This window comes from Ursus maritimus, unplaced genomic scaffold (genome assembly GCF_017311325.1).
Source record: "Ursus maritimus isolate PB19 unplaced genomic scaffold, ASM1731132v1 scaffold_6, whole genome shotgun sequence".
Taxonomy (NCBI): domain Eukaryota; kingdom Metazoa; phylum Chordata; class Mammalia; order Carnivora; family Ursidae; genus Ursus; species Ursus maritimus.
Genome location: NW_024426774.1, coordinates 3,424,487 through 3,449,608, shown reverse-complemented (window position 1 = coordinate 3,449,608; position 25,122 = coordinate 3,424,487). Strand labels below are relative to the sequence as shown.

The 25,122-nt window shown below is 41.8% G+C and overlaps 1 protein-coding gene across 4 annotated transcripts in view; it reads right to left on the bottom strand.

Moving 5' to 3' along the window:
• The window catches only part of MBOAT2 (membrane bound O-acyltransferase domain containing 2), a 117,111-nt gene that overhangs the window by 41,362 nt on the left and 50,627 nt on the right, over positions 1-25,122 (bottom strand). For 2 of the 4 annotated variants that reach the window (XM_040622829.1, XM_040622828.1), the window contains exon 3: positions 22,037-22,114. The exons of the other annotated variants lie outside the window; for them this stretch is intronic. In XM_040622829.1, coding sequence (XP_040478763.1) covers positions 22,037-22,114 — 78 coding nt within the window. The remainder of the gene's footprint in view (positions 1-22,036; positions 22,115-25,122) is intronic. 4 annotated transcript variants of the gene reach the window in all.

Sequence of the window (25,122 nt, the reverse complement as noted above, 5' to 3'; positions counted from 1 at the left end):
TGAAGTATGACCCTTGCTAGTGTCGTGTCTGTAAGTGACAGCAGCCAGCCTTAGCTTATAAAAGGAGTTAGTCTATGGACAAAGTCAATACGCTAGGATGGCAAAATAGAAAAGTTAAGTAGAGCTTTTTGGTGCCCTCATTAAGACTGGGTTGCTGAATTAGCCAAAATGAGCTGCGTTGCCTCATGACCTCTTGCTTTGAGAGGTAAATCTTTCTATACTGTCCACACCACTATACCACCATGAGCTGGGATTTCTGCTCTTTGCAGCCAAAAGCATCCTGATATAATTATTACTCATAACAAAATTAAAGCAATAGCATTTAAAGAGTTCTAGAACAGAACATTTTCTTTTTGTTAAAATATAAATGTTGAATTACTGCCTCATTTCAAAAAGAGAAATCACATTTAAATATTTATTCATTTAGATATCAGCTACAGACTGGAGACTGTTCAGGAAAAAACAGAGAGCTCAGAAATGCTGAGGGGAAATGAAAAAGAATTCTCCCCGAAGGAGGAAACCAGGTAACATCACCAAAAGTTTCAAAATCCTAATGGGAGCAAAGACAAAATCGAACAAATGAGTAATTGTTTTAACGTGCTGAAATCAAATTAAGCTGTTCACTTTCCAAGGTGCATGAGCTCAGATGACCTTGGTTATTGGTCAGCTGCAGAAAAGGCTTGCACATCTGTATTCTAACTTACCGTCTTCTCCTTATTTTGCCTTTCCCTCTGTCTATATTTTCCCAGACTCTGTTTGCTTATACTTAGGTCTTGAAATCAGGTACTTAAGTTGTGAAACCTTGGAATTTTGCTCTTCTCTTTCAAACACACTGTTGGCTAGTCTGTAGTCTTTGCATTTCTATATAATATTTGAAACAACTCGAAAAATACACGGAACACTATAAAACAAAATGCATATAAGCAAACAGGGTCTTGGAGAGTATACACAGAGGGAGAAGGCAAAATAAGGAGAAAGTCAAGCCAGTATTCTGATGTGTAAGTCTTGTGCAAAGTTAGTCACGTGGGTCAACAAGCAGTGTAGAGTCCAGAAATAAAGCCACACATATAGACGAGTCGCAGTCTAATACAGAAAAGATGGTATTTGCAATCAACAATGCTGGGACAAATGTCTATACGTATAGAAAAAAAGTTAATTTCAGGCTTTAACTCATAACATACAAAAACTAGCTCAGAATGGATCTGTGATCAAAGCCTAAACAATGAAACTATAAAACTTCTAAAAGAAAATGTTCACAATCTTAGGGCAGATGAAGATTTCTTGGAAAAGGCACAAAAAACTCTAAACTATAAAGTAAAAAATTGATAAACTGACTTCTCAAAATTTCAAAGCTCTGTTCCTCAAAAATCACTACCAAGGTACACTTATCATGACGAGCACGGAGTAACGTATGAAGTGTTGAATCACTAAATTGTCCACGTCAGATTCATAATCACACTGTATGTTAACTATACAGGAATGAAAATTAAAAACTTAATTTAAAAAATCACCACTAAGAAAATGAAAAGGCAAGTCACAAATGAGGAGAAAATACTCATAATTCATAAAACTGACAAAAGACATATCCAAATGTAAAAAGAATGAATTGTAAAATAATAGTAAAGTTCGAGCCAGAAGATTTGAACAGACATGTACCAAAAGGTGTCCAATTGGTCAATTAGCCCAAGAAGAAATGCTTGACACCGTTAATCATGAGAAATCGAAATTAAAATCATAGTGATGTACCACTAAACACCCATTAGAATGACTACAATTGAAAAGTATGATAAAACCAAGTGTGCTTGAGACTGTAAAGTGACAGGTGTCCTCATACTTCACCAGTGGGAATGAAAATTCACATAACTACTCTGGAAAAGTTTGGCAGTTTCTTATATAATTAAATATACTTTCACCCTGTGTCCCAAAAATTCTTCTGCTGCACACATGCAGGAGAAATGAAAACATATATCCGTTGAAGACTTGTACCAAAGACTTGTACAAAAATGTTTTGGAAGTTTTACTCATAATAGCCCCAATTTTGAAACAACCCAAATGTCCATTAATAAACAGGTGAAAGATAAATTATGGTACATACATTCTACACAATGGAAAGCCACTCAGCAACAAAAGGGACAATCTGTTGATAAACACAATGACATGGATGAATTTTAAAACATTAAGCTGAGTTAGAAAAGGGGGAGCAGACACAAAAGATTACACACTATAGAGTTCCATTTATACAGAATTCTAAAACAGGCAAAACTAATCTCTAGTGACAGGAAGCAGATCACTGGTTGCAGGAGACGGAGCCAGACTGATTACACAGGGAAAGGAAGAAACTTTGGGGAATGAGTAAAAATGTTGTCTATCTTGATTTGGGTGGTGGTTACACAGTTTATGCAGTTGTCCAATGTTAACTATACTGGAACTGAACTGAACTGGTGGTTTTGTTTTAGGTAAATTACACCTAAAGTTGATTAAAACTTAGTTTGGAAACAAACACATTGAATACGATCTCCTTTGTGTATTCCTCCTCATCCTGGGGTCCCAGGGTTTGGTTTTCTTCTCCAATGGCACTGATTTCCAAGAGGATGTCACCCTGCCCCCTGATTTCCATGCCCTCTGTACACTGACTGCTCCCAGATTCTCAAGCTCCAGCCTAGATATGCCTCCTAATCTCAAACAACCAACAAGCTACTCAACATCACCAGGTGTTGCTTAGTAAGTAAGCATCTGGAACCTAACATGTTCCAAGTAGAAATTCTGATCCCACCAAGACCACCTTTTCCCTAGTTTTCTCCATCCTGGTAAACGGCACCTTCTCTCATGCAGTTGTTTTGCCCAAAAAACTGAAGTCCTTTTTGATGTATCTTTGTGATTCCCACCCCCATACTGCAGATCTCCAAATCCAACTTCATATCGTATATCACTAGGACTCATATCCACACCCAAATCTATCTACAAATATACACTGGATTGAGTAATTCCCCCTGGGAGCGGATCTGGGCCTGGACTGCTGTAATAGCATCTGACTAGTTGTCTTTCCCCTACTCCCTCCGTAGTCTGTTCTAAACACTGCATCCAGAGTGCTCAAGACTCCCCAACAGCTGCCCATCACACCCAGAACAAAATCCAAGTTTCTTCAAGAACTTTTGTTAACCCAGGATCTCATTCGTTTAAAAAAACTAAAACTCTTTTCTTTGGTTCTACTGGATGAATGATACACATTTACATACACTTTTCTTTTGATTACAACCAAGGAGTAACTACTATTGAAGACTGATAACATTAGGATGACTGATTCTAGAGAAACCTGGCAACATTCAAAGCACCCTTCACATGTGTGCACGGGCAGATCACAGAAATTCCAGCAATTCAGGGGAAGGACAGGTTAGTTACCATCAGTGTTGTCTGAAATTGGTCATGATTTTGAACTGGTACTATTTTCGCATTAATTAATTTGGTGAGATAGGGCTCCATTTCACTTTAAAAATAATTTTATTCTTGTAAAATTGTTGCTAAACCATCCTTGGTCCAGTTGGTTCCTCTCCCTCTGTCTCCCTGGTACTGCTGGGTGGAAACACAGTGCTGACTGCAGTAAGCTCAGGTTAAAACTAGTGGGTCACAAAAGCCTTTAAGTCCAGGATCAAGTTTTATTCAAACTGGTATCTCCAAACCGTACCTCTACTTGCTGGCATATAATCCTGAAGCCCGTAGGTTATCATGTAATTTTTAAATGAGACTCCACTCAGCTTAAACACCTATAAATAAATAATTCTCCAAGCCTACATATTAAATCCATTTCTCTCAAAACCTATCTCCAAATTTCTATCCACAATTATGTATTTCCACTTCCAGAATATACCATTTCAAATTAAATAACTACAATTCACCCAATCTAGCTAGTCTTTTTATTTTTTATCTAAACAGCAATAAACATAAGCTGAGAACTAAAAATTAAACATTGGTGAGGGGCATTAGATTTAACTCTAAAGATGGCACTAATGAGAAATGCAGACTGAAAAGTAATAAACAATTTATAGGAGCAGAGCCTTGGAAAGATCATTTCTTAAAAATTATTTGTATTTTCTATTTAAAAACATTACGATTAATTGAGTTTGTCTGTTTTCATTTAGTGGTTTTTACGTGGAAGGCGACCTGAAGAATTGTTTCTCTAGGCAACGGCATCTGAAAGTCAGGTCAACATCCTGAAGGGGGCTCACCTCTTCTTTCGTCTCTATTTCTATGAAAGTCATACGTGCACAGAGTTTCAAACTCACAGGGTACGACGTGGACAGAGCTGTGCGCAGGCCCACACACCCCCTCTCCTGGACCGATCCCTGGACGGGCAGGGTGGTCAGGCCCCTCAACAGCACCGTCCCCTGCGTCCCCTGGGGCTTCAGCTCTTCCAACAACTCCGTCTCTGACTTTATGGCTCTGATGGCTTCCTACCACTTCAGTGGAGTTTCAGGTAAGTGTGTGCATTTAATCTGCTACAAACAACTGGCAGTTGCAAAGTTTCATCTTAAAACCATTATCAAAATGTCAGGTTTCTAAAATCTTTTTGATAATTTCCCAAATTTTATTCTAATAATCTAGCTATACATTTAATGGACTTTTAATAAGTGGGATACGGTTCTCATTTTTTTTACTCTGCACACAATAACACATTGTAAGATACACTGTTTCTGCTCAAGTATTACAATTAACGGTTTAATTTATCCTCAAGCAACAGGTGATAAATCAACTAGCCATGTGGTCTCTCTAAGAACTAAGTTTGAAAGCTCTTTCCACTATTACATTTATAAACACACCCTCTTAAAGATACACAATAACCATTCTTCACATTTTAAGATCATGTCTTATCTTTTCCTAGAGTTGGTTGTTAAAGACGTCATTTTGACTCAATACCCGCGCCTTTTATAGAGGAATAGAAAGAACGGAAAGGTACAAGTTCTCCAGAGATGTTGTCGCAATGTCTGACAGCCAATCATGAGTAACAGTGCTGGGTACGGTAGGATTAGCTCTAAACGCCAGTCACTTCTGTCTCAATGTATCCATGGTGCTCCATGTAGAATAGCTTTACCACACTTTGTAAAAACTGGTTTCTTAGCTGTCCACATCCTTCACGACACTGAGCTCCTCAAGGAGCCTGACAAAGAGAAGACATTCTCTTCAGTTCTGTTGGGTGGGACACGTGCTTACAAGTGAATGGTACTGAGAAGACGAATATAGGGTATAATAGAATTAGTGTGACAAGATCACCACAGGCCAGAGAGGGAGTGGAAGACTCCTCCCAGGATGACAATGTCTATGTCAGCCCCAAACACAGAAGAGCGACAGAGAAGATGGTGCTTCCCAGTTGAGTGTGTAGAGCCAAGAGTCAGTATACCGTTCCATGGCCAGAGTGATACCTGTCTAGCAAAAACTGGGAAAAACAACAGGAAATAAGCTTAGTTGGTAAAACAAAGTTCAAAGTATTCTGAAGGGCATGGATTTCTTCAATATGAATATTCTGGGTATTCTCCTGTAGGCATTCCGAGGTTTTTGAGCAAAGAAGTAATAGGATGAAATAGTTACTTGGAGAATAATAAAGACTAATCGATGTATATGATGGATTGTAAGAAAAAGGAAGTCTGGAAGTCATAAGAACGGTCAAACAGCCCAAGGAAAGAAGTCCCTGGCTAAGGGAGAGAATGTGAAAGAAAGCGCTATGGATTTCCAAGGAAAAGTAAAAAGAACTCCAACTATTTTTTTTTTAAGATTTTATTTATTTCACAGAGAGGAAAGAGCAAGCAAGCATGAGCAGGGGGAGAGGCAGAGGGAGAAGCAGACTCCCTACTGAGCAGGGAGCCCAACTTGGGACTCGATCCCAGGACCTTGAGATCATGACCCGAGCCGAAGGCAGACGCTTAACTGACTGAGCCACCCAGGCACCCCGAACTCCAACTTTCTATAACTTTTTCTGCTTAAAGAAAGTGAGAAGCAAAGGTCAAGTTTTTAAATCAGGGTGTCTCAAGAAAACACAGAAGTTGATTCCGGAGCAAAGAATGACCCAGGTCGGAATGCTGTCTTGACCTCTTACTGGCTGTGACTTGGAGAAAAGTTGCTTGAACAAAGCCTCAGCCTTCTCTTATGTATTAACAATTTTCCCCCTGGAAGATTTCAGTTAATTTTAAGGCTTGAAAGCTTTCACTGCCATCACCAGACCCGTCTGACTGCCAACCCGACACCGCCGTGAGCGTCTAATAAAGCCTCTCCAGCTGAGTTGAGGTGGAGAGCCAGCATGTTCTCCTCCAGCTGGTATGTGACACCCAACACCATCCCGCTGGCGGCTCAAGCCTCCAGAAGCCGATTCCTCCCTTTCCTTCATGCACCACAGCCAATCCTCCATCCAGTCCTGCCTCTACTCCTGTGGGTCTGCCTCTCTCTCCCCACGTACCTTCCAGGTCTGCAGCTACCAACAAGTCTTGTCTGGTTTCCCAGTCCCTCTGGTAGCTCCTGCTACACATTCCCTGGGACGATGCCATCTACCCAGCAGCTGGAGCCGTAGTCTGACAAGGTATGTCCCTCTGCCCACTGTACTACAACTGCAGTCTGGCCCAGCCGCCTGAGTTCCGGGAGGCTTGGCATTGGTCTTTGTCCTAGGGCACGAAGCAGGTACTCAGATATTCGAGTACTTGTTGACTAGAGCCCCATATTCCCGATTTTTAAATTGGGTTGTCTTAGTATTGCGTGGTAAAAGTTTTTTATATATTCTGGATGAAGTCCTGAATCACATATATGTGTTGCAATTATTATCTCCCAGTGGCTTGCTTTTTATTGTTTTAAAAGTGTCTTTTGAAGGGGCGCCTGGGTGGCGCAGTCATTAAGCGTCTGCCTTCGGCTCAGGGTGTGATCCCGGTGTTATGGGATCGAGCCCCACATCAGGCTCCTCCGCTATGAGCCTGCTTCTTCCTCTCCCACTCCCCTGCTTGTGTTCCCTCTCTCGCTGGCTGTCTCTATCTCTGTCAAATAAATAAATAAAATCTTAAAAAAAAAATAAAAGTGTCTTTTGAAGAATAAAAGGTTTTCATTCTGATGAAGTACAATTAGTCAATTTTTTGTGGGGGCCATTTTTTGAGGGTCATACCTAAAAAGTCTTTGCTTAACCCGAAGTCATAAAGAGCTCCTATATTTTCTTCTAAAGTTTTATAGTGTTAGGTGCCATGTTTAGGTCTATGATACATTCTGAGTGACTTTTTATGTATGGTGTGAGGTAAAGGTCTACTTTTACTTCTTCATGAATTCAATTGTCCGGGCATCATCCCTGGAAAAAGACCATCCTTTCCCAAATGAATGGCCATGGCACTTTTGCTGAAAATCAACTGACCATAAAAAAATAAAGGGTTTGTTTCTAGACTCCCAATTTTGTTTCAGTGAGATACATGCCCATCCTTATACTATTATCACAACATCTTTATTACTCTGCCATAGTGTCCAACTAACTTTGTTTTCTTTTTCAAAAAATATTTTTGTTATTCAAGGTCCTTTGTATTTTCATATATATTTTATGATCAGCCTTTTAATTTCTATTTAAAACACTTTCCTAAATTTTTGTGAGAGACTATATTACATCTGTGAATCAGTGTGGGGAGAACTGCCATCTTAACAATACAAACCTTCCAACCCATGATTATGAAGTATCTCTCCATTTAATCTTTTTTTTTTTTTTTTTAAGTAAGCTCTACACCCAACATGGGGCTTGAACCCACGACTCCATGATCAAGAGTCTCGTGTTCTTCCGATGGAGCCGGCCAGGCAGCCCCATTTAATCTCCTTTAATTTCTCTCAGAGATGTCTTACAGTTTCCAAGTGTAGTTGCAGATCTTTTATTAAATTATTCCAAGGATTTTATTTCTTTCGATGCTACTATGAACAGAATTGCTTTTGTATTTTCATTTTTGGACTATTCAGGATATATGTAACATATAATATATATATATAATTGATTGTGTCTCCTGATCTTGTAGCCCTGCAACTTTGCCAAACTCATGTATTAGCTCTGCAGTGTTTTTACAGCCGCTCCAGCACTTGCTCGGTTTCTGTTTGCAAGATACGTCTTATCCATTCTTATTTCCAAGCTGTTGGTGTCTTCTCTTCTAAAGAATGTGTCTTGCAGATAGCATACGATTAGGTCATTTTTTTTTTAAATCCAGTCTGCCTTTCGATTCACATTTAACGTAATTACCAATGTGGTTAGATTTACATCTGCCATTTTGCTGTTTGATTCAGGTGTGTCTGAGGTCTTTTTTTGTTCCTCCTTTACTGCCTCATTCCGCATTAAAGAATGTTGGTAGCATATTGTTTTAATCCTATGTTGGTTTTTTTCACTATACATTTTTTAGTTACTTTCTCAGTGATGACTCTAGGGACTACAGTATGTATCTTACCTTATCACACTCTTTTTCAGATTAATGGTGACTTAATTCTGATAAAATACAGCAAGTTTGCTCCAGTACTGCTCCATTTCCTTCCTCGTCCTTTTTACTATTATCACATATATGGCACCTATACATGCTATACTCCTAATAATACAGTGTTATAATTGTTGCTTCAGATAGCCCTTTAGATAATGAAGAAAACTTATATGTACACCATCTTTTATCTTCTCCGCCCACATTTACCATTTCTGGAGATCTTCACTTCCTCCTGTGGATTCCAGTTACTGTCTGTTATATAACCTTTCAACCCAAACAACTTCCTTTAGAATTTCTTGTAAGGCAGGTCTTTGTGTATCTGGGAATGTCTTTATTTCACCTTCATTTTTGAGGGATAATTTTGCTGGTTATAGAACTTGTGGTTGAAAATTTTTTCTTTCGGCATGTAGACTATGTCATTCTAATTCCTTCTGGCCTCCACTGTTTCCGGTAATAACCACACTCTTCCTCCGTAGACAATGAGAGGCTTCTCTCCTGCTGCTGCTTTCAAGATGGCCTCATTCTGTCTTTCAACAGTGTGACTACAGCATACCTTAGTGAAGATCTGTTTGTTTATCCTACTTGAGCTTTGCTGAGCTTCTTGGGTCTGCAGATTCGTGTTTTTCATCAAATTTGGGATACTGATGGACATTATTTCTTCAAATGCTTCTCCTCTGGGAGCACTGACTACACACGTGTTGGAGTGTGTGATGTCGCCCCACAGGACTCCCCAGCGGTTTGCTGTTCTCCAGTATGTTTGGGATTTCTTCTACCGGCTAATATCTACTGATCCACCTCTAAGGTTACAGATTCTTTCTTTGGCCATCACAAACCACTACGTAGTGCGTCTACTACACTTTTCATTTCAGTTATTAACGTTTCAACTCTAGGACTTTCATTAGGTTCTTATGAATAATCCTATGTCTTTACTGATATTCCCTATTTGTTGACTCATGGTCATCATATCTCATTTCTTTGAACACATTTATAATAGCTGCTCTGAAATCTTTGGTAAATTCAACATCTGGATCTGTTTAGACGCAGTTTCAGTTGACTGCCTTTTCCCTGTTTGTCCTAATTTTTGGTTTAAAACTGGACATATTAAATAATACAGTAACTCAATTTTTATTGTTCTTCTTTTCCTTGAGCATTGTTGTGCTGTTTTTGTTTTTTAGCTTGGACTTAATCTGCTCTTTCTCACCCATGGTATGTAGCAGCTGACGTCTCTGCTCAGTTTTTTAAATACCTGGATTTTATTTTTCAGTCTCGCTCTAGGGGTCACCCCTGTGTCTGCACAGCTCAGTGGTCAGCTGGGGCTTACAGAGCATGTGTTCAAACACCATCAGCCAGTAAGGCACTGCCATCTGTCCACGTATCTACATGTGGGTTAGAGAACTCATTCACAGTCCAGCCCTTGTCAGGTCTGTCCCAGCTTGTACTCTCCCCCAGGCCCTCTCAGGCCTCCCTGTGCCTGGATGCAGCCTCCAAGCAGCCAGTGTTGCATGGAAATCTTCTCAAGTCCCTTTGTGGCTCTCTTATTCCCAGTATCTCCCGATTCGATGCATGCCCCATATCTACAGGACAGCAGAGCTGGAGGCATTCTCTGCTCATCACTGTGCGAGTTTTCTGCTCTCAAAACTGAGTCAGCTGTTTCTGGTATCAAAGCTGTTGTGTCCATGGGCAGCCCTGCACTAACAGGATTCCTCTGCCAAGGAGTGAGGACTGGAGGAAACCCCAGGCAAGAATACTATCAGTTCCCACTATTCTTTCTCCAAGTTTAGCAGTTTCTTTTAATGAATAAATGCTTCTCAAAATGTTGTTTGCCTCTGGTCAATTTCCAGAGCCCTAAAATGGTTTTGACAAGTTTATCCAGTTTTATAGCTGTATTGGTGGGGGGGAGAAAATTTGTCACCCTCTTCATTCCTCCATCACTGGAAGGTCCATCAGAACATGTTTTGGTAGGCTAGCACAGAAGTGTTATATGTGTGAGAGGTAAATTAAACTTCCAACATAGACCCAGAAAATAAGAAACTCACCTGTAGCTAGTGAAGTCTCGATGCCAAGAGAAGATTGCCAGACCTCTCTAGAAAGAGTGAACCGAGTTCTGTCAATGGGAAATCATCTCTATATTTACTACTCTTACAGAAGAATTTTTAAATCACTAAAACACCACCTGCTTTACCAGCAGAAGGCAGCCATGCCACCTTCACGTAAGATTCGGAGGTCCCTCGTCTTTTTGTTGTCACTCTAGGACACCGCTGTCCTCTGTATGGTCAAGTAACCATGCTCTCAGGATCCCCGCTTTAAGCTTTCTCCCTGAATACAGAATCTGGTATTTGTTTGGTGACCAGAACACACTCTTGATTCCTTTCTAGAGACCTGCAGGTAATCTTATGTTCCTTAAGAAAATGCCACTGTCCCTGGGAAGTCGGGGTTTGCTGAGTGATCTACCCTGCCTTTCGGACCAGGTGTTCCCTCAGCCAGAACAAAGAGACGGCACTGAGTTACAAATCTAATAAAAGTCACGAGGGAGTCCGTGTGTTCTTTTATGAAGCCTTCTTCACAGAAAAAAATGGAAAGGAGCTTCGCTGTATTCACTGGGCCAGATACAAATAGTGACACTGACACATGAAGTGACTCCACTCTTTCCTGTTCTCACTGTGTTTACAGATGACTGTAATGCACCAAACCACCCAGCTATTGTTCAGCCTTTAAAAAAAAAAAAAATCCAACTTTTGCTCCCACACCTGGTTCAGTAACATAATGAAGTCACTTACTGTTCTTCTCAAATTTGACTCAAATGTACAAATAAAACTGGGTTTTGGCTGTTGACATCAAGCAAGATTATTTTCTCTTTCAAAATATAGACTTTTATCGTTTACATTGACATTTAAGACCTTTGGGTTCTAGTTCAAAATATCGTCTGGTTCGTAGTTTCCCACCTCAGCCTCTCCCAGTAAGTCAATCAATTTGCATAAACTTAAAGCTTTTAATAACATCAAGAACTACATCTGGCAGACAATGTAATGACAGAATCTTGGGAGCAACTGAGAAAGACAATTATCCACAAAAAAACACATCCAGATTTCAGCCTGTTCTCATTGCTACTAAAACCAGGACTCTGAAAAAAAGAATGTTTGGAAAAGGCTTCTCATCACCCGTACCAGTTCTCAATTCAAAGATCTTGGGCCTCTACCAAGCAGAAGATTAGGAACCTGTCACTCTCTGTCTCTCAGGGGCTGCATTTTAATATAGAGTCCTGACCTCCCTCTCCACCCACACAAAAGACCACTCACCTTTCTTCTATTAAACTTCAGAGTGAAAAAATTTATGAGGAAAGCAGGGGGAAAAGTGATTCAATTAATTCTTCAAAGCTCTTAAAAGCAAAAGAAAGACTGTCAATTACAGTTTGCCATCATCCATATTTTGTCTCATCATGCCAAAGATCTAAGAAGTGGGACTAGGAAGAAGACACCCCCAGAGCTGAACAAAAGCTGAGCTGGTCAGGGCTTCTCAGAAATTGGGACCTGGAAGAAGAGGAACATACTTCGGTCCGCCTTCTGGTTGTGGGTTTGAGAAAATGGTCAGCTCGTGAGCAGAGGCCAACCAGCTGTGTTCAGATACACATTCCAATCACTAATGCTATCTGGCCAGATTCTGAGGACATAAAATCAAATACAGCACAGTCCCTGTCCTCTCAGGCTCCAAGTCCAGTATGGGGGGCGAGCACGTACCGGGTAACACATGCCTGGCACCCGCCCTGCACCATCCAAGGGGCTCTGCATACTGTATCTCAGTGAATCTGATACTCTTGTACTTTCACATGTTAACATCTCTGAAATCGAGAATGCTCTCCCAACTGACACCAAGGAATCCTCGTTAGTATTAGATAAAATAATGGCATATCTTACAATCAGTGGCATTTTACACTTAATGAAATACAGTATACCTCATCTTTGCTACAGTCCTATGAGGTAGGAACTATTATTATTCCTAATGTACGAATGAGGAAACAGAGGATAGAGAGGCTAAATAACTCGGTGCACCTGGGTGGCTCAGTCAGTTAAGCATCAGACTCTTGATTTCACCTCAGGTCATGATCTCGGGGTCGTGGAATCGAGGCCTATGTCGGGCTCCATGCTCAGTGGGGAGTCTGCTTGAGATTCTCTCTCTCTCCTCCTCCCCCCCCCCGCCTTGCGCTTGTTCTCTCTGAAATAAATAAATCTTAAAAAAGAAAGAGAGAAGCTAAGTAACTGTGTGTGACCGGGCTACCAAGCAGATGAGCAGGACGGGGCGGTGTGGCCCTCTAGCCGGCATCTCCACACATCGTTGCCCCGCCTGTGAACAGATTTGTCCAGCACAGCACACTGTGTGACATACAGCAGCCATACAAGGTGAGGGTGACTGCTTTAGCAGGAAGGGGAGGAGGGGGAAGGGCTTCGGCCCAGAGGTCACACCCTGCAGGGCCAGCAGGAATGCATGCTGGGGTGGGGGGCTCCCGGCAAACACAAAGGAACTAAGTGTAAAACAGCGGAGTGTGTGTTCAGAACTACAAATGGCTCATTATGGCCGGGCTGTCAGAGTTGAGGAGCGAGAGCTGTAACCAAGAGTGGAAAGCAAGGCAGGGCAAAGGCACAAAGGCGCTGCCGAGCTGCCAAGCTGCAGGGAGCCAACGCACAGTCCAAAGCAGAAGAGAGCCACGGTCAGGCAGACATTTTAGAAGCTCCTCGGGGCAGCAGAGCAGAGGCCAGACGAGAGGGTAGGGCCCCCGGCCGGCAGGCTCCCGGGCACGTCCAGGTGCACGGCTGCAGAGCAGGAGTGGGCCTGAGGCATCGGCAGGGAAGGAACAGCAGCAGCTAACGAGGGCTCACAACATGGCAGCTGCTGTTTGAAATGCCTTACAAATGTCTAAACTTCAAAACAACCCAAGAGGAACGAGAAGCACCGAGAGTGCCTCGTGACGGCTAGACGGAGGGGACAAGGCAGCTGCAAGGATTCGTTCCCATACCTGCCTTGGCTGCTCTGCTGGAGGATGTGCCCAGAGAGAGCATCAGCAAGGAAGCAGAGAGCTGAGGCCTGACATGTGTTTGGTTCTACCATGTGGGCTGGGTGTGGAAACGAACAGGACAAGGGAGGGGGCGGCGTCCTTCTCTGTCTGGGAAGGAGCACCTGGAGACAGCCAGTCACATCCCCTCCTTGCCGGGCTTGTTCCCCTCCTCCTCTTCCTCCTACTCCTAACACCTTACCCTGCATCTTTAAGGATGATCTCCCGAGGATTATCTTCATCTCCCTCCCAGAACTTTTCGTTATGAACTTATGCTGTATGCTAAGTGTGAGAGGACAGAGATAAGGTGAATGGACTTAAAGGTCACTGAAATTTAGACTAATCTTTGAAAAGAATGGGAAACAAAACCGAAAAACATCCATTAAAATAATGTGCAAGAACACTACAGATTTAGGTGAAATAAGAAATCAGACATCCGTAGCAGCCCCGTGTGGCTCTCTCTCCAACACCTGGCTGCCCGAGTACATTAAAGATCTGTGTCCACCCCAGGTTGGACGTTTGCCTGGTGGTGTGTGGAATGATGAAGAGGTTATGAGAAAGGCGGAGATAAACAGAAAGCGAGGTCAGGGAGACACTAACCAGGAGAACCAGGGACGGTGGAGTGGAGACGGCATTGCCTCCAGCATGGTTTCTGGGCTCTGGACACATGTGTCTGCCATTTACCACCAGCCAGGCAGGCGGCCCATTGCGGACGGAGCTAGGGGGAGCAAGGGAGTACGTAAGCATAGAGACAGAAGGCTGTGCTCTCTGAGGGTTCCAGAACTTACAGATTTCAGAAGCAGAGTGGTACCAGGCAAGTGGACAGCGAGAACACAAACATAAAGGACACCAGCTAGGAGCTCAGATGGCTTCGATGACAGAGGCTGGGTGAGAGCTTCACAAAGCCCATACAGGAAGCATGAAAGAATTCTAAAGAGGCAGCTCTCAGATTCTTCGGTCTCAGGATCCTGTACCCATTAAAAATTATTGAGGAAACCAAAAAAGCATAACCCGTATAAACAAGAGCCACTGATCTTTACCATAGAGGAATAAAACTGAGAATTTTAAAAATATTTAATTCAAAAATAATGATAAACCTAGTACATGCCAATATAACAACACTTTTGGGAAAAATATATTTTCTAAGTATATTTTTTAAAAAGTTAATGAGAAGAAGGGCAATGTTTTAGACTGTGCAAGTCTCCTTAACGTCTGACGTAACAGAAGATCGCTGAATTCACAAATGCTCTAACGTGATATCACACAGCATGTAACCTCTGGAGAAAGCCCCACTGTCTACCCGTGAGAGAATGAAAATGAAAAAGGCAAATAATGTCTAAATGTCATTATGGAAATATTTTGACCTTTTCACCTCCTAGAAGGATCTCAGGGACTCCCAGGGGTCTCTGGACCACACTTTGCAAGCTGTGATCGAGAGGAGGGCAGACCATGGTGTTTGGGAGAGACGAAGAACAGAGCAGCCAGACAAGCCCCCAAACGGGAAAAGCCGGGAGGGGAGGCAGGAGACCGTCTGCCTCATGTCAGCAGACATAAACAGTAAATCAGACATCAAATTCTGCCAGCACTCCTTTTGTTTCACTGCTTGGTGAAGGTGGAGGGTTCAATGTATGAGAATCATGATCTCATTCCCCTAAATTCTTATATAACCTCCGTTTGCTCCCTACAGGTGAGAATTACTGCTATAGAAAACATATTTTTTAATAATAATTTTTTATTATGTTATGTTAGTCACATACAGTACATCCTTAGTTTTTGATGTAAAGTTCCATGATTCATTAGTTGCGTATAACACCCAGTGCACCATGCAATACGTGCCCTCCTTAATACCCATCACCAGCCTATATGTTCTGTTAGGTATCGGGGGTAAGAAGAATGATTTACTTATAGAAGCCGTCAAATGAAGAACAGGTAAACTAAGAAACTCACTCCAGAGGGGCGCCTGGGTGGCACAGTCGGTTGAACATCCGACTCTTGGTTTTGGCTCAGGTCATGCATGATCTCAGGGTCATGAGATCGAGCCCCACGTCCGACTCTGCACTCAGCAGGGAGTCTGCTTGAGATTCTCTCTCTCCCTCTCCCTAAGCCCCTCTCCTCCTTCTCTCTCACATAAAAAATAAATCTTAAAAAAAAAAAAACTAACCCAAGAATTAGAATTACAAGTTTTAACTTCTCAATATAGTGTTCAAACGAAGATTAATTTATATTACTTGCATGCACACCAAATAACAATGAAGGAAAACAACCCCGAAATAAAAGGGGTGGGATACAGTTTCCGACAGAAAATCCACACATTGATGCAGCTGGGGAGGAGCTGAGGTTAGTGGCTGGGTGCATGGGCTCTGGCGTTGAACGGGTTTGGTTTCAAACTCAGCCTGCTAAGGACTAGTTGTATAGACCTGGGGCAGGGGTGTGGCTCAACTGTGAAGCTGAGAGGACAGTCTTCCAGCACAGGGCGGTCACGATGAGCACATGGGAATTCACTTCAGCACTGAATGTGTATCTGACTTAGAACTTGGATTTAATAAATGTTAGCTATTAGTGGTAATTTAGGTATTACCAGTAATTTATTAATGATTAATGTTCTGTTGTCCTTCAGGGAGTTTACCCTATTCACTTCTTCACTTTTATCCTTCTCTTTCGTTGGATTTTATTTTCAATCCTTTAAGTCTGTTTTCTAAACATTTTAATGCTCTCATGTTTAAGAAAAAAGCTTTGCATAGTAATTTAAGTGACAGCTTTCTAATCACTGGAATTTTAAAAGGAAACTATTCCAACAATAGGAGTTCCATACAAGACTTTCCAAAACTCTGAAAGGCAAATAGAGTACCTAGCTCATCCCGAAACGGTCATGCTAAGGGCACATTCTCTGTAATACCCACACGATTCATTTCTGGGCCAGAAAAAGATGTGTAATCCCATCTCTTTCCACTCTTCATTAAGTTTAAGCAAAAGCTCAGTTTTCACTGTGAAAACACAGATGCCCGGTTTCCCCAATGTCATACCCTTTTACCAAAACGGCCGTGTCCTGGGTCATCAGGTAGGTCCTCTATTACCCTCTGTCTATCTTCCCATAACTGCTCTAAATATGAATTATTTAGTAAGCTACAACAAGTAGGAGGAGGTCAGTACTTTTTTCCCCACACAAATTAATTTAACTAAAGGTATTTAAAAATTCTATTTTTCATCATTTGACATTAAAACAGCATTTTAGAATCTATATTTATTATGTATTTCAGTAAATATCGACCTGAAGTACAGCACTTATAAAAGTCTGAACAAGTTTACAGAATGGGAGAGGTTTTAGAGATTAAAATCCCGTCATTCAGATATTTATGTAAAGGTTAAAGCAGTTTTAAAAGACCCCAACCCTTCATTCTAACAAAGACTAAGAAAAAGCCAGTCGTGATACAATGTCTCAATGGTGCTTGTTATTCTTCCAAAAAATAACTAGGATTTGTATACTGTCTGGTAAACAGGTGAACATCTTTCATTTTTCCAACCAAAAAACAACAACAAATCTTTAAAGGAAGGTTGGTAAATAACCAAACAACATACATGAATTTCACAGACTTCCAGGCCTGACAGTCCCTGGTTCTGTGACTGTTCAAGTGAACTGACCTCTGGGACCTACGTAGGGAATGGCACCGAGAAGCCCTCCAGCATTCAAACGCCAAAGTCAGAGTCCAAAGCCGTCTCTAAATCAAGCTGCTTCTAACACTGTGAAGACAGAACTCACACATGTGAACAGAGTTACTGTGAGACACCCCACAGGTACTTCCATCCGTTAGCAAGCCCTAATCTTCCCAAACCATTTCCGCACTTCTTACTCAAAAGTTAAGCAGAAGAAAACAGTCACGAAGATTTTATTCTCACAAAACTTCGACAAGGACCGCATATTTTATGTAAGTGGCATGTGTTATGACATATAACTGAGTGATTTTGCTCATCATCCTAACAGATGGTTATGTGAGTTTTTAATTTTTCTTTCAACTTTCTGGCAAGGATGAAGGTCTTAATGTGAAAGTAAAATTAGTTTCCAGAAGTACCTAAAACCAGAAGATGAGTCCTTATACTTTTCCAATGAAAAGCACTGTTATGTTTAATTATCACAACTATCCAGTTATGTTTGATAATATATGAATTGTTACCTCCAAAACAAGAAGGATATTCATTTAATTGGGTAATATCTCTAAAACTCTCTTTTGTTTTCTAAGTGATTCATTTGGAGTATTAGCTGTTAATCTGACATTTTTAGACAGACCTGTGGCAGATGTGGCAGAACCCTGTTACACAAGTAACCTGTACAAACTTCTCTTCACTCCAGCACATTCCAATGAACAGCATCACCCGAAGTAATGCCTTTATTGACCCAGGGATGTGTGTCAGTCTTATCAGCATCCCTACATTAATATAATCCCCCTACTTTGTATAAAAACCCTTGCTTAATCCTACGGGGAAAAAAAAGCTTCCCTCATTTGCTCAAGGATGACTTAACCCTCCTTAACAGAGAGATCCAGTATACAAATAGAAATAAAATTTAGAATTCAAACACCGCCAAAAGAGATACTATAATTGACTGAATGGTAAAAAGGAAACTGAATCACGCCCTTTCCGGACTTCAGGATTTAATGGAATGACACTATGTGTCCTCCAGACTTTTCGGAAATCCAGCGGAACCTAGACATCCTATTACCTATCACCGAGTAACAGTTTTCCTCTCTATGAGAACTGTGAATATTTAAAAACCTTAGGTCCTAAGCACAATATGCCACAAGGCCACGGCATCTTTTCGGATAAAGGTATCTGCCTCTTCGTCCTAAGGAAGAGTAATGAACACATACAAACCTCTGCCTTTGTTGGGGACCCTGTTGGCTCTCATTACTTCTTCTCAATCAGTTTAGGACATTTCTTTTTCAATGACACATGCTCATAATCATCATGCTTAATGCTTAGAAGTAATCTAATGCAAAGGTAAAAGGCCTGGGCCCTGGGTAAAGGCAGACACACATAGTTCCAATCCCAGATCCATCACTTACTAGGCTCTGTTTCCCTGTTCGATGGGTCGCCCATGCTACCTCCAAAGGCTATTGCTAGGATAAGGGCCAATGCATGGGCTTTCACAGTGACTGACACACAATGATTACTGAAGCATAAACTATTATACAAATAAGATCACATAAAAAATAGATTTTAGAACTACTGTTTTCCAACTGAAATTCAACTTCTGGCACAGCCATACCGAAAGGACCTGTACCCTTATCCCCAACCACCATAAAGCTTTCAAACATGGTCCACAGAGAGCATAAGAGAAAAAAGTCTAAGAGTCCAGTTTCCTTCCTGCCACATTTTATTCCCTCTCATGGGAGCATGAGATTGTTCTCAGTGAAGTTAATATTTTCCCCACAGAGCTCCCGCTGAGCCACTACCCGCTGCTAATTAACTTCATGAGGACAAATTTTCAAGTGACTTGAGGCTTCTGCCTGCCAGATGGCATTTCCAAGATCATCATTCCTTCCTAGTAGAGTTCAGGCAGTTCCCAATGCCATTTTTGTCTAGGAATCCATATTGTAGGAGTCTCATGAGAGCCGGCAGATAATAGGTGGACATGACCTGTGCTACCGGCTCCTCGGAGTCCTCCTGGATGGAGATCAAGGCCAGGTCAGCCTCAGCTGCCTCTTCTTGCCCCAGCCCCACCCCAACTCCCAGGGCTGCGGCTCTACGGGACCAACAAGGAGGAAGTGAGCTGGAAACACCACCAGAGTGCAAGTCAACCCATCACGCACGCCATTCAAGGCCTAGCGCAGGAATGAATATAATGTTTGGAAATACCAAACTAAAAAACATCAAAAAAAAAGGCTCAAGAGCAAAACAAAATACTCATTCAGAACAGAAAAGATGACCTCACCTACTGAGAGTTTCTATCATCTATACACTCAACCATGGGATTAAAAAATAAGTAAAAGATCCCTGCCAAGGAGTTTAGGTCCTGGGAAGAAGAAAAGATGAATTATAGTGCAGGGCAGTCAGGGTGATGGCCCAGCTCTGACTTGACATCAGGAGGGGAAAAAAAAAAAATCACCAAAATACGTGTAACTAAGAATGACTTCTGAAAACATCTCATCCAGATTTTGAACACCTCTTCTTCTAGCCGAACCCTATATGCAAACAAAAGCTTACTCAGACACCCCGAGTATGAAGCAGGTAGGCACATGCTCCTTAGCGGAGTCACTGGTTTAATCCAATTTAGGCCCAAAAAGGTTAATTGACTTGGCCAAGGTCCCAAAGCTAATGAAAATTTAGCAGAGTTTGAATTCAAACCCATATCCCCAGGACTCCAAACCTGTACTCATCTAGTCAACCACTAAGGCCACCGGGTGAAACGCAGAGTTTGCATTCCATCTTTTCCCATGACCTAGCCTGCTATTCAATTTCAAACATCAATAAAGGCGGCATCTGAGGAAAGCATGTGTTAATATTTCTCAATTCTTAAAAATATATGTTAGCATAATTTCTACTTAACATCAAATATCTGTACTCCGTTCCCAACTGTTTTATTCTACTGGACATACAGTAAATGGCCGATACACATAGAGCCTGGGTTTTACTACCTTCCCGGCTTGTCGCTCCCTCCTTTATGCTTCCCCAGCCCTGAGCCTATTCTTCTTTTCTAACACTCATCACAGTGTGACCGGTAGTTTGACAATAAGACAGAGCACGTCCTTATACCCATCACTGGATCCCAGCATCAGCTAACAGATATCTGTTGTGTGACTGACTGTCTTAATATCTCCAACCCAACAATGCATTTCAGAGGGTGAGGACCACATCTCTATGATCTTCAAGTTTCTGGAAACACTGTGGCATACAAGATATGTTTGTTCAAGTCGGAGGAGAGGCGAGGCAATAGAATGGTAAGTTTATTTTATTTTATTGTTTTAAGATTTTATTGATTTATTTGACAGAGAGAGAGACAGCCAGCGAGAGAGGGAACACAAGCAGGGGGAGTGGGAGAGGAAGAAGCAGGCTCCCATCAGAGGAGCCTGATGCAGGGCTCGATCCCAGAAAGGGGGGATCACGCCCTGAGCCGAAGGCAGACACTTAATGACTGAGCCACCCAGGCGCCCCAGAATGGTAAGTTTAAAACTACTTTCCTACCTCCTGACAACATAACGCCATCCACAGCCTGGAAGCCCATTAGACAGGTATGGTTTTACTGGATATATCTACACCTTTTACATTTTTCCTTTAGGTCATCTGTTTTGTTGAAAATTACTTGCCAATTTATAATGAAAATACTTCAGCTTAACTTCTCTAGGCTAAGGGGATTTTCTACTCTTTCTGTTTTAACCACCCCACATTTCTGTTGTTTGAATTTTAAATAATGGCAGTTCCTTTGTGCTGTGTTCCAGAAGTCTGAGAATTTTTAGAACTCAAAACAAGGTTTCCCATAGAAAAGTCAGAAAACAAAAAACTGACATGAAGGGTGCTTAGGTTCCCACGCCCGTCTACAAAAGCTTGTTTTGCACATCGGAACAGCACAGAGCCCAGCCACACTGTGCTGCCTTCTCCAGGGAAAACACTTTCCTAACTCCAGGAGGATGCCCAAAACACATTTCTACTCCCCTTCCTCTTCTAAGCCTACACCCATCCTCCCATTCCCATCCTTTCTGCCCCCCCTTCCACTCTCCCTGGGGACCGAGATGAAGTAAAGCCCAGCACAGATGTCCAGGTTCGAGAATGAGGTCTGGGACTTTGCTGCAAGTTGAAGAGGATACAGGGCTACCGTAATGGCAGCCCTGAGATGGAGCTCAGGGGCTCTAACAGAGGCAGAGGCTGGGGCCCCGAAGCAAGAGCTTCAGGAGACGACCGGGAGAGGTCTTGTTGTCATGCAGGAATCATAGTACCACTCACTCATTCACTCACTCATTCATTCATTCATTCAACAGATGCTTCCTGAGAACTCGTAGGTACCACACTATATTCAGAAAACAGACATGACATGACTGTGCTGTTTTGCCTCCCAAGGAACATGTGAAACTATCTGTAAACGTTCACGGTTGTCACAACTCGGAGAGGGCAGGGGAGGAGGCACTACTCACTCCTCGTGGGCGGAGGCCAGGGACGCCACTCAGCACCCTACAGTGCACAGGGCAGCCCCCACATCACAGAATTATCTAGCCTGAGATGTCAACAGTGCCGAGGCTGAGAAAGCCTGTTCTTAGTCCAATTGGAAGATCTTGAGTATAGAAAAGAATTTTTCATGCCCTTCAGTATATGTGAATAAATCACCAGATCTTCTTGGTACGGCACTGAGTTTATGTCATAGGCAAGGGTAAGAGGTGCATGAGGCCTGTCAAGGCTGAAATTTGAGTTCTACTGAGTAATTTATGACAGCTCTTCTTGAGAAAATTATCACAATTTAGAATAATTTTTAATGTAACAGCATTGTATTTTGATCTAATTCTATTACAGGGAAATACATATTGATATGGGAATAAAGAGGAACACTTACTTGTGCATGTTCTCCACTCCTATTATGATCATGATACAGTAGGAAATTCCACTTTGTACAAGAAAATGTAAGGCATACCTATAAAAAGTAAGAGTGCTGTTAGAAGAGGGGCACCCATTCACAGTCATCAAGATGAGACCACTGAGGCCACAAAGTGCTTACGTATCACATAGAACATCTTCAGATAAAAAGTAAGGAATCTAACTTTCTCAGCCTAGAATTCTGTGAACACCCTAGAGGGGGTCCCATATCACAAGCCCCAGAGAAGCTGGAAAAATAAAATGAAGCCCCATAAAGGCACCCTCAGTGCCCTGGCTTTCCCCGTCTCCTAGCTACACGAAAGTGCTGTGGGGTTATGCAGCTCAAGGATTACAGCTTTTTCCATAACTCAAGGCACAATGAGGAAAAGGAGTAATAAATCTGGATTTCAGAATAGTCCTGAGAGAACATTAGTTGTTTTCCCAAATACCTAAAATTATTTCTCACAAAGCAACAGAAAGTACCAAATAACAGTGCTGACTGAAAACCAGGTACCCCCAAATCTATTCCGAAAGCATGATGGCTCAAATCAAATGACCTTCTACCTCTTCGTTTGCAGTCATCCATCTGTAAAACATTCCGGCTGAAGTAGCACAGAATTTCCTCGTGTTCTAATGCGGAAATCCACCATTAAATGAGAGAACTAATTTATCCATTCATTTCACAAAATTCAGGCAAACACGATTAGGATTTCTGGTTTTAAACTCAATCCAAACCATCCCTAAGATTATGCATACATGGGCACACAGACACAAACTCACAATTTCCTTTCCCCTTTGATGGCATGAATAATTTATGAAAAAAATTTCAAACCATTGTACACAATTTAAAATATAAATAAGGATCTTAATCTGTGATTAAAATTACTTTTTAAGCTAATCATTATAGAATAATAGGCATCTCCAATGTGGGAAAGTTACTCAAACTTTTGAATAAATTTTTCCACAGAAATATTATAAATAAGACAGAGGTGCCAAGGCAGGCCAGGCCCACAGAAGAAACTTATTTAACCCACTGAACACAGGATGTCACTCCGTCTGTCTGTCTCCCCCTCTTATCTAACACACACATAACACACACGGAAACAATGTTGGCCTGGAATACTACTAGAACTAGAAAGTCATGAGAAAGCAGAAAAACATGTATGAGTATAAACTGAAACAGAAGGAAGCTTAAAAAACATGATTAAAACACACACTTTTCTAATTAATTATCCACCTCCTATTTGTCGCCAGCATTAACAATTCACTAACGGAGTTAATGGGGAAATGCTGAAGAGGATTGCTACGTACTTTTAAGGGTTTGTTAATTGAGAGTAGAACTCATTAAACATACTGGTCTTCAAACTATTTTTTTGAGGACTCTTGGGGAAATACCTTTTTCCTTTTATATGAGTGAATTTCCAGGGAACTTGAGGGGTATACAACAACTCTAGAAGCTAAGAGTTTTACTTCTCAAATGGTGCCACGGTTCCTTCTAGACTCCCCGGTGCCACCGTTCAGACAATGTGCTCGGCAATCTTGCGGGGTGCAACATCACACTTTGCCAGCCTCCTGCTGACCCGCCTTTGTCCCTGTGACAGTACGAGTTTGCCCACATGGAGCAGATCTGCATTCTCCTCTGCGTCATCGACCGCCACGACAAGCCTCGAGGTGCTTTTCCACTCATTTATGGCACTGGTGACTTTCTTCGCAACCCCCCACATGCAGCCACTCCACTTGCTCTCATTAGTAAAAGGAGCATAATAAATACAGAGGAGCCACGTAGTATTTTCCAGGCTTAAGAGAGAATCCGTGCAGGGTGTTGGCTGGGGTGTCTGGCACACAGTAAGCACTCAACTATTAAGTATTATTAGTGAAGTAGAAACTCAAGATAAGAGGTATCCTAAAGGTCTATAATCCAACCCTCATCGTTTTAGAGTTGAGGAAACCAAGTCCGAAAGTCACATATCTCGTTAGTACCCTAACTGACATTAAAACTCAAGTGATTTCCTTCTGGGCAACTCACCGACCAGCTGACTCTTCAAGGGGCGGGGCGGGACCCGAAGACAGCGCATCCCGGCTTGGCATCCCGCCTCTCAAGCTGCCTGACTTTGAGAACAAAGTAATCCTTTATCTCAAAACTTCGGGGTTTTTTTAGATAACACATCTTATTTTGAATTTCAAATCACAGTAAACACAGGTATAAATCGTATGTTTAGAAAAAAGAACACAAGTTTAAAAAAGGTTGAGAAACACCTCCCCGCTTGTTCAACGGATCTGTGCGGGGTGTGTGTGTGTGCTTTCTGGCAGACACTGTCCTGGGCACCAAAACAAAGAGTCAGTGGGACACAGTCTCTGTCAGCAGAGAGCTTGCAGTCTAGAGGCGAAGACACACGAGTAACAGACTATGTTAATACTGTGTGACAAGCACTAAAAAAGAGATTGGATAAACAGAAAATTCCCAATCTGGACTGCCAACTGGATGATGGTAATGACAGATGATAATAATGACAATGGTCTTCACCCTGCGTGACTTTGCAGGTTCACAGTGAGCTGGTTATGGTGCTAAGCTCCTCTCTGTCCTATTACATCTCTCAGTTCTCACCATGATCACTGACTGCCTTTCACAGACAAGGAAGGTGAAGCCAAAAGGGTTGGAACGACGTGTCCAGAGGAACAGAGCTACCTGCCCAAGGCTCCCAGAGCAGAATCCAGGTCTGACTTCAGAGTCCAAGCTCTACGCCACTAGCCTTCATGGTCATCGAAGAGAGTTAGATAAATAATTAAAACTATAAGCAAATTCTCAGTTAAAATAAACCTGCAGATGATAGTAAAAGAAAGAAAGAAAGAAAGAAAGAAAGAAAGAAAGAAAGAAAGAAAGAAAGAAAGAAAGAAAAGCCGAGACCAAATAGAAGTAGGTAAAATGATCAATTCTATTTACAGTGTACTAACATATGCCTTCCGAAAGTGAAGTTGTCAAAATCAATAGCAGACATGACTGACTTGGAGCCTAAAAAACCGAAGTGCTAAACTGCAAATTGAAAGGATACTCTACTTTCCCTACTC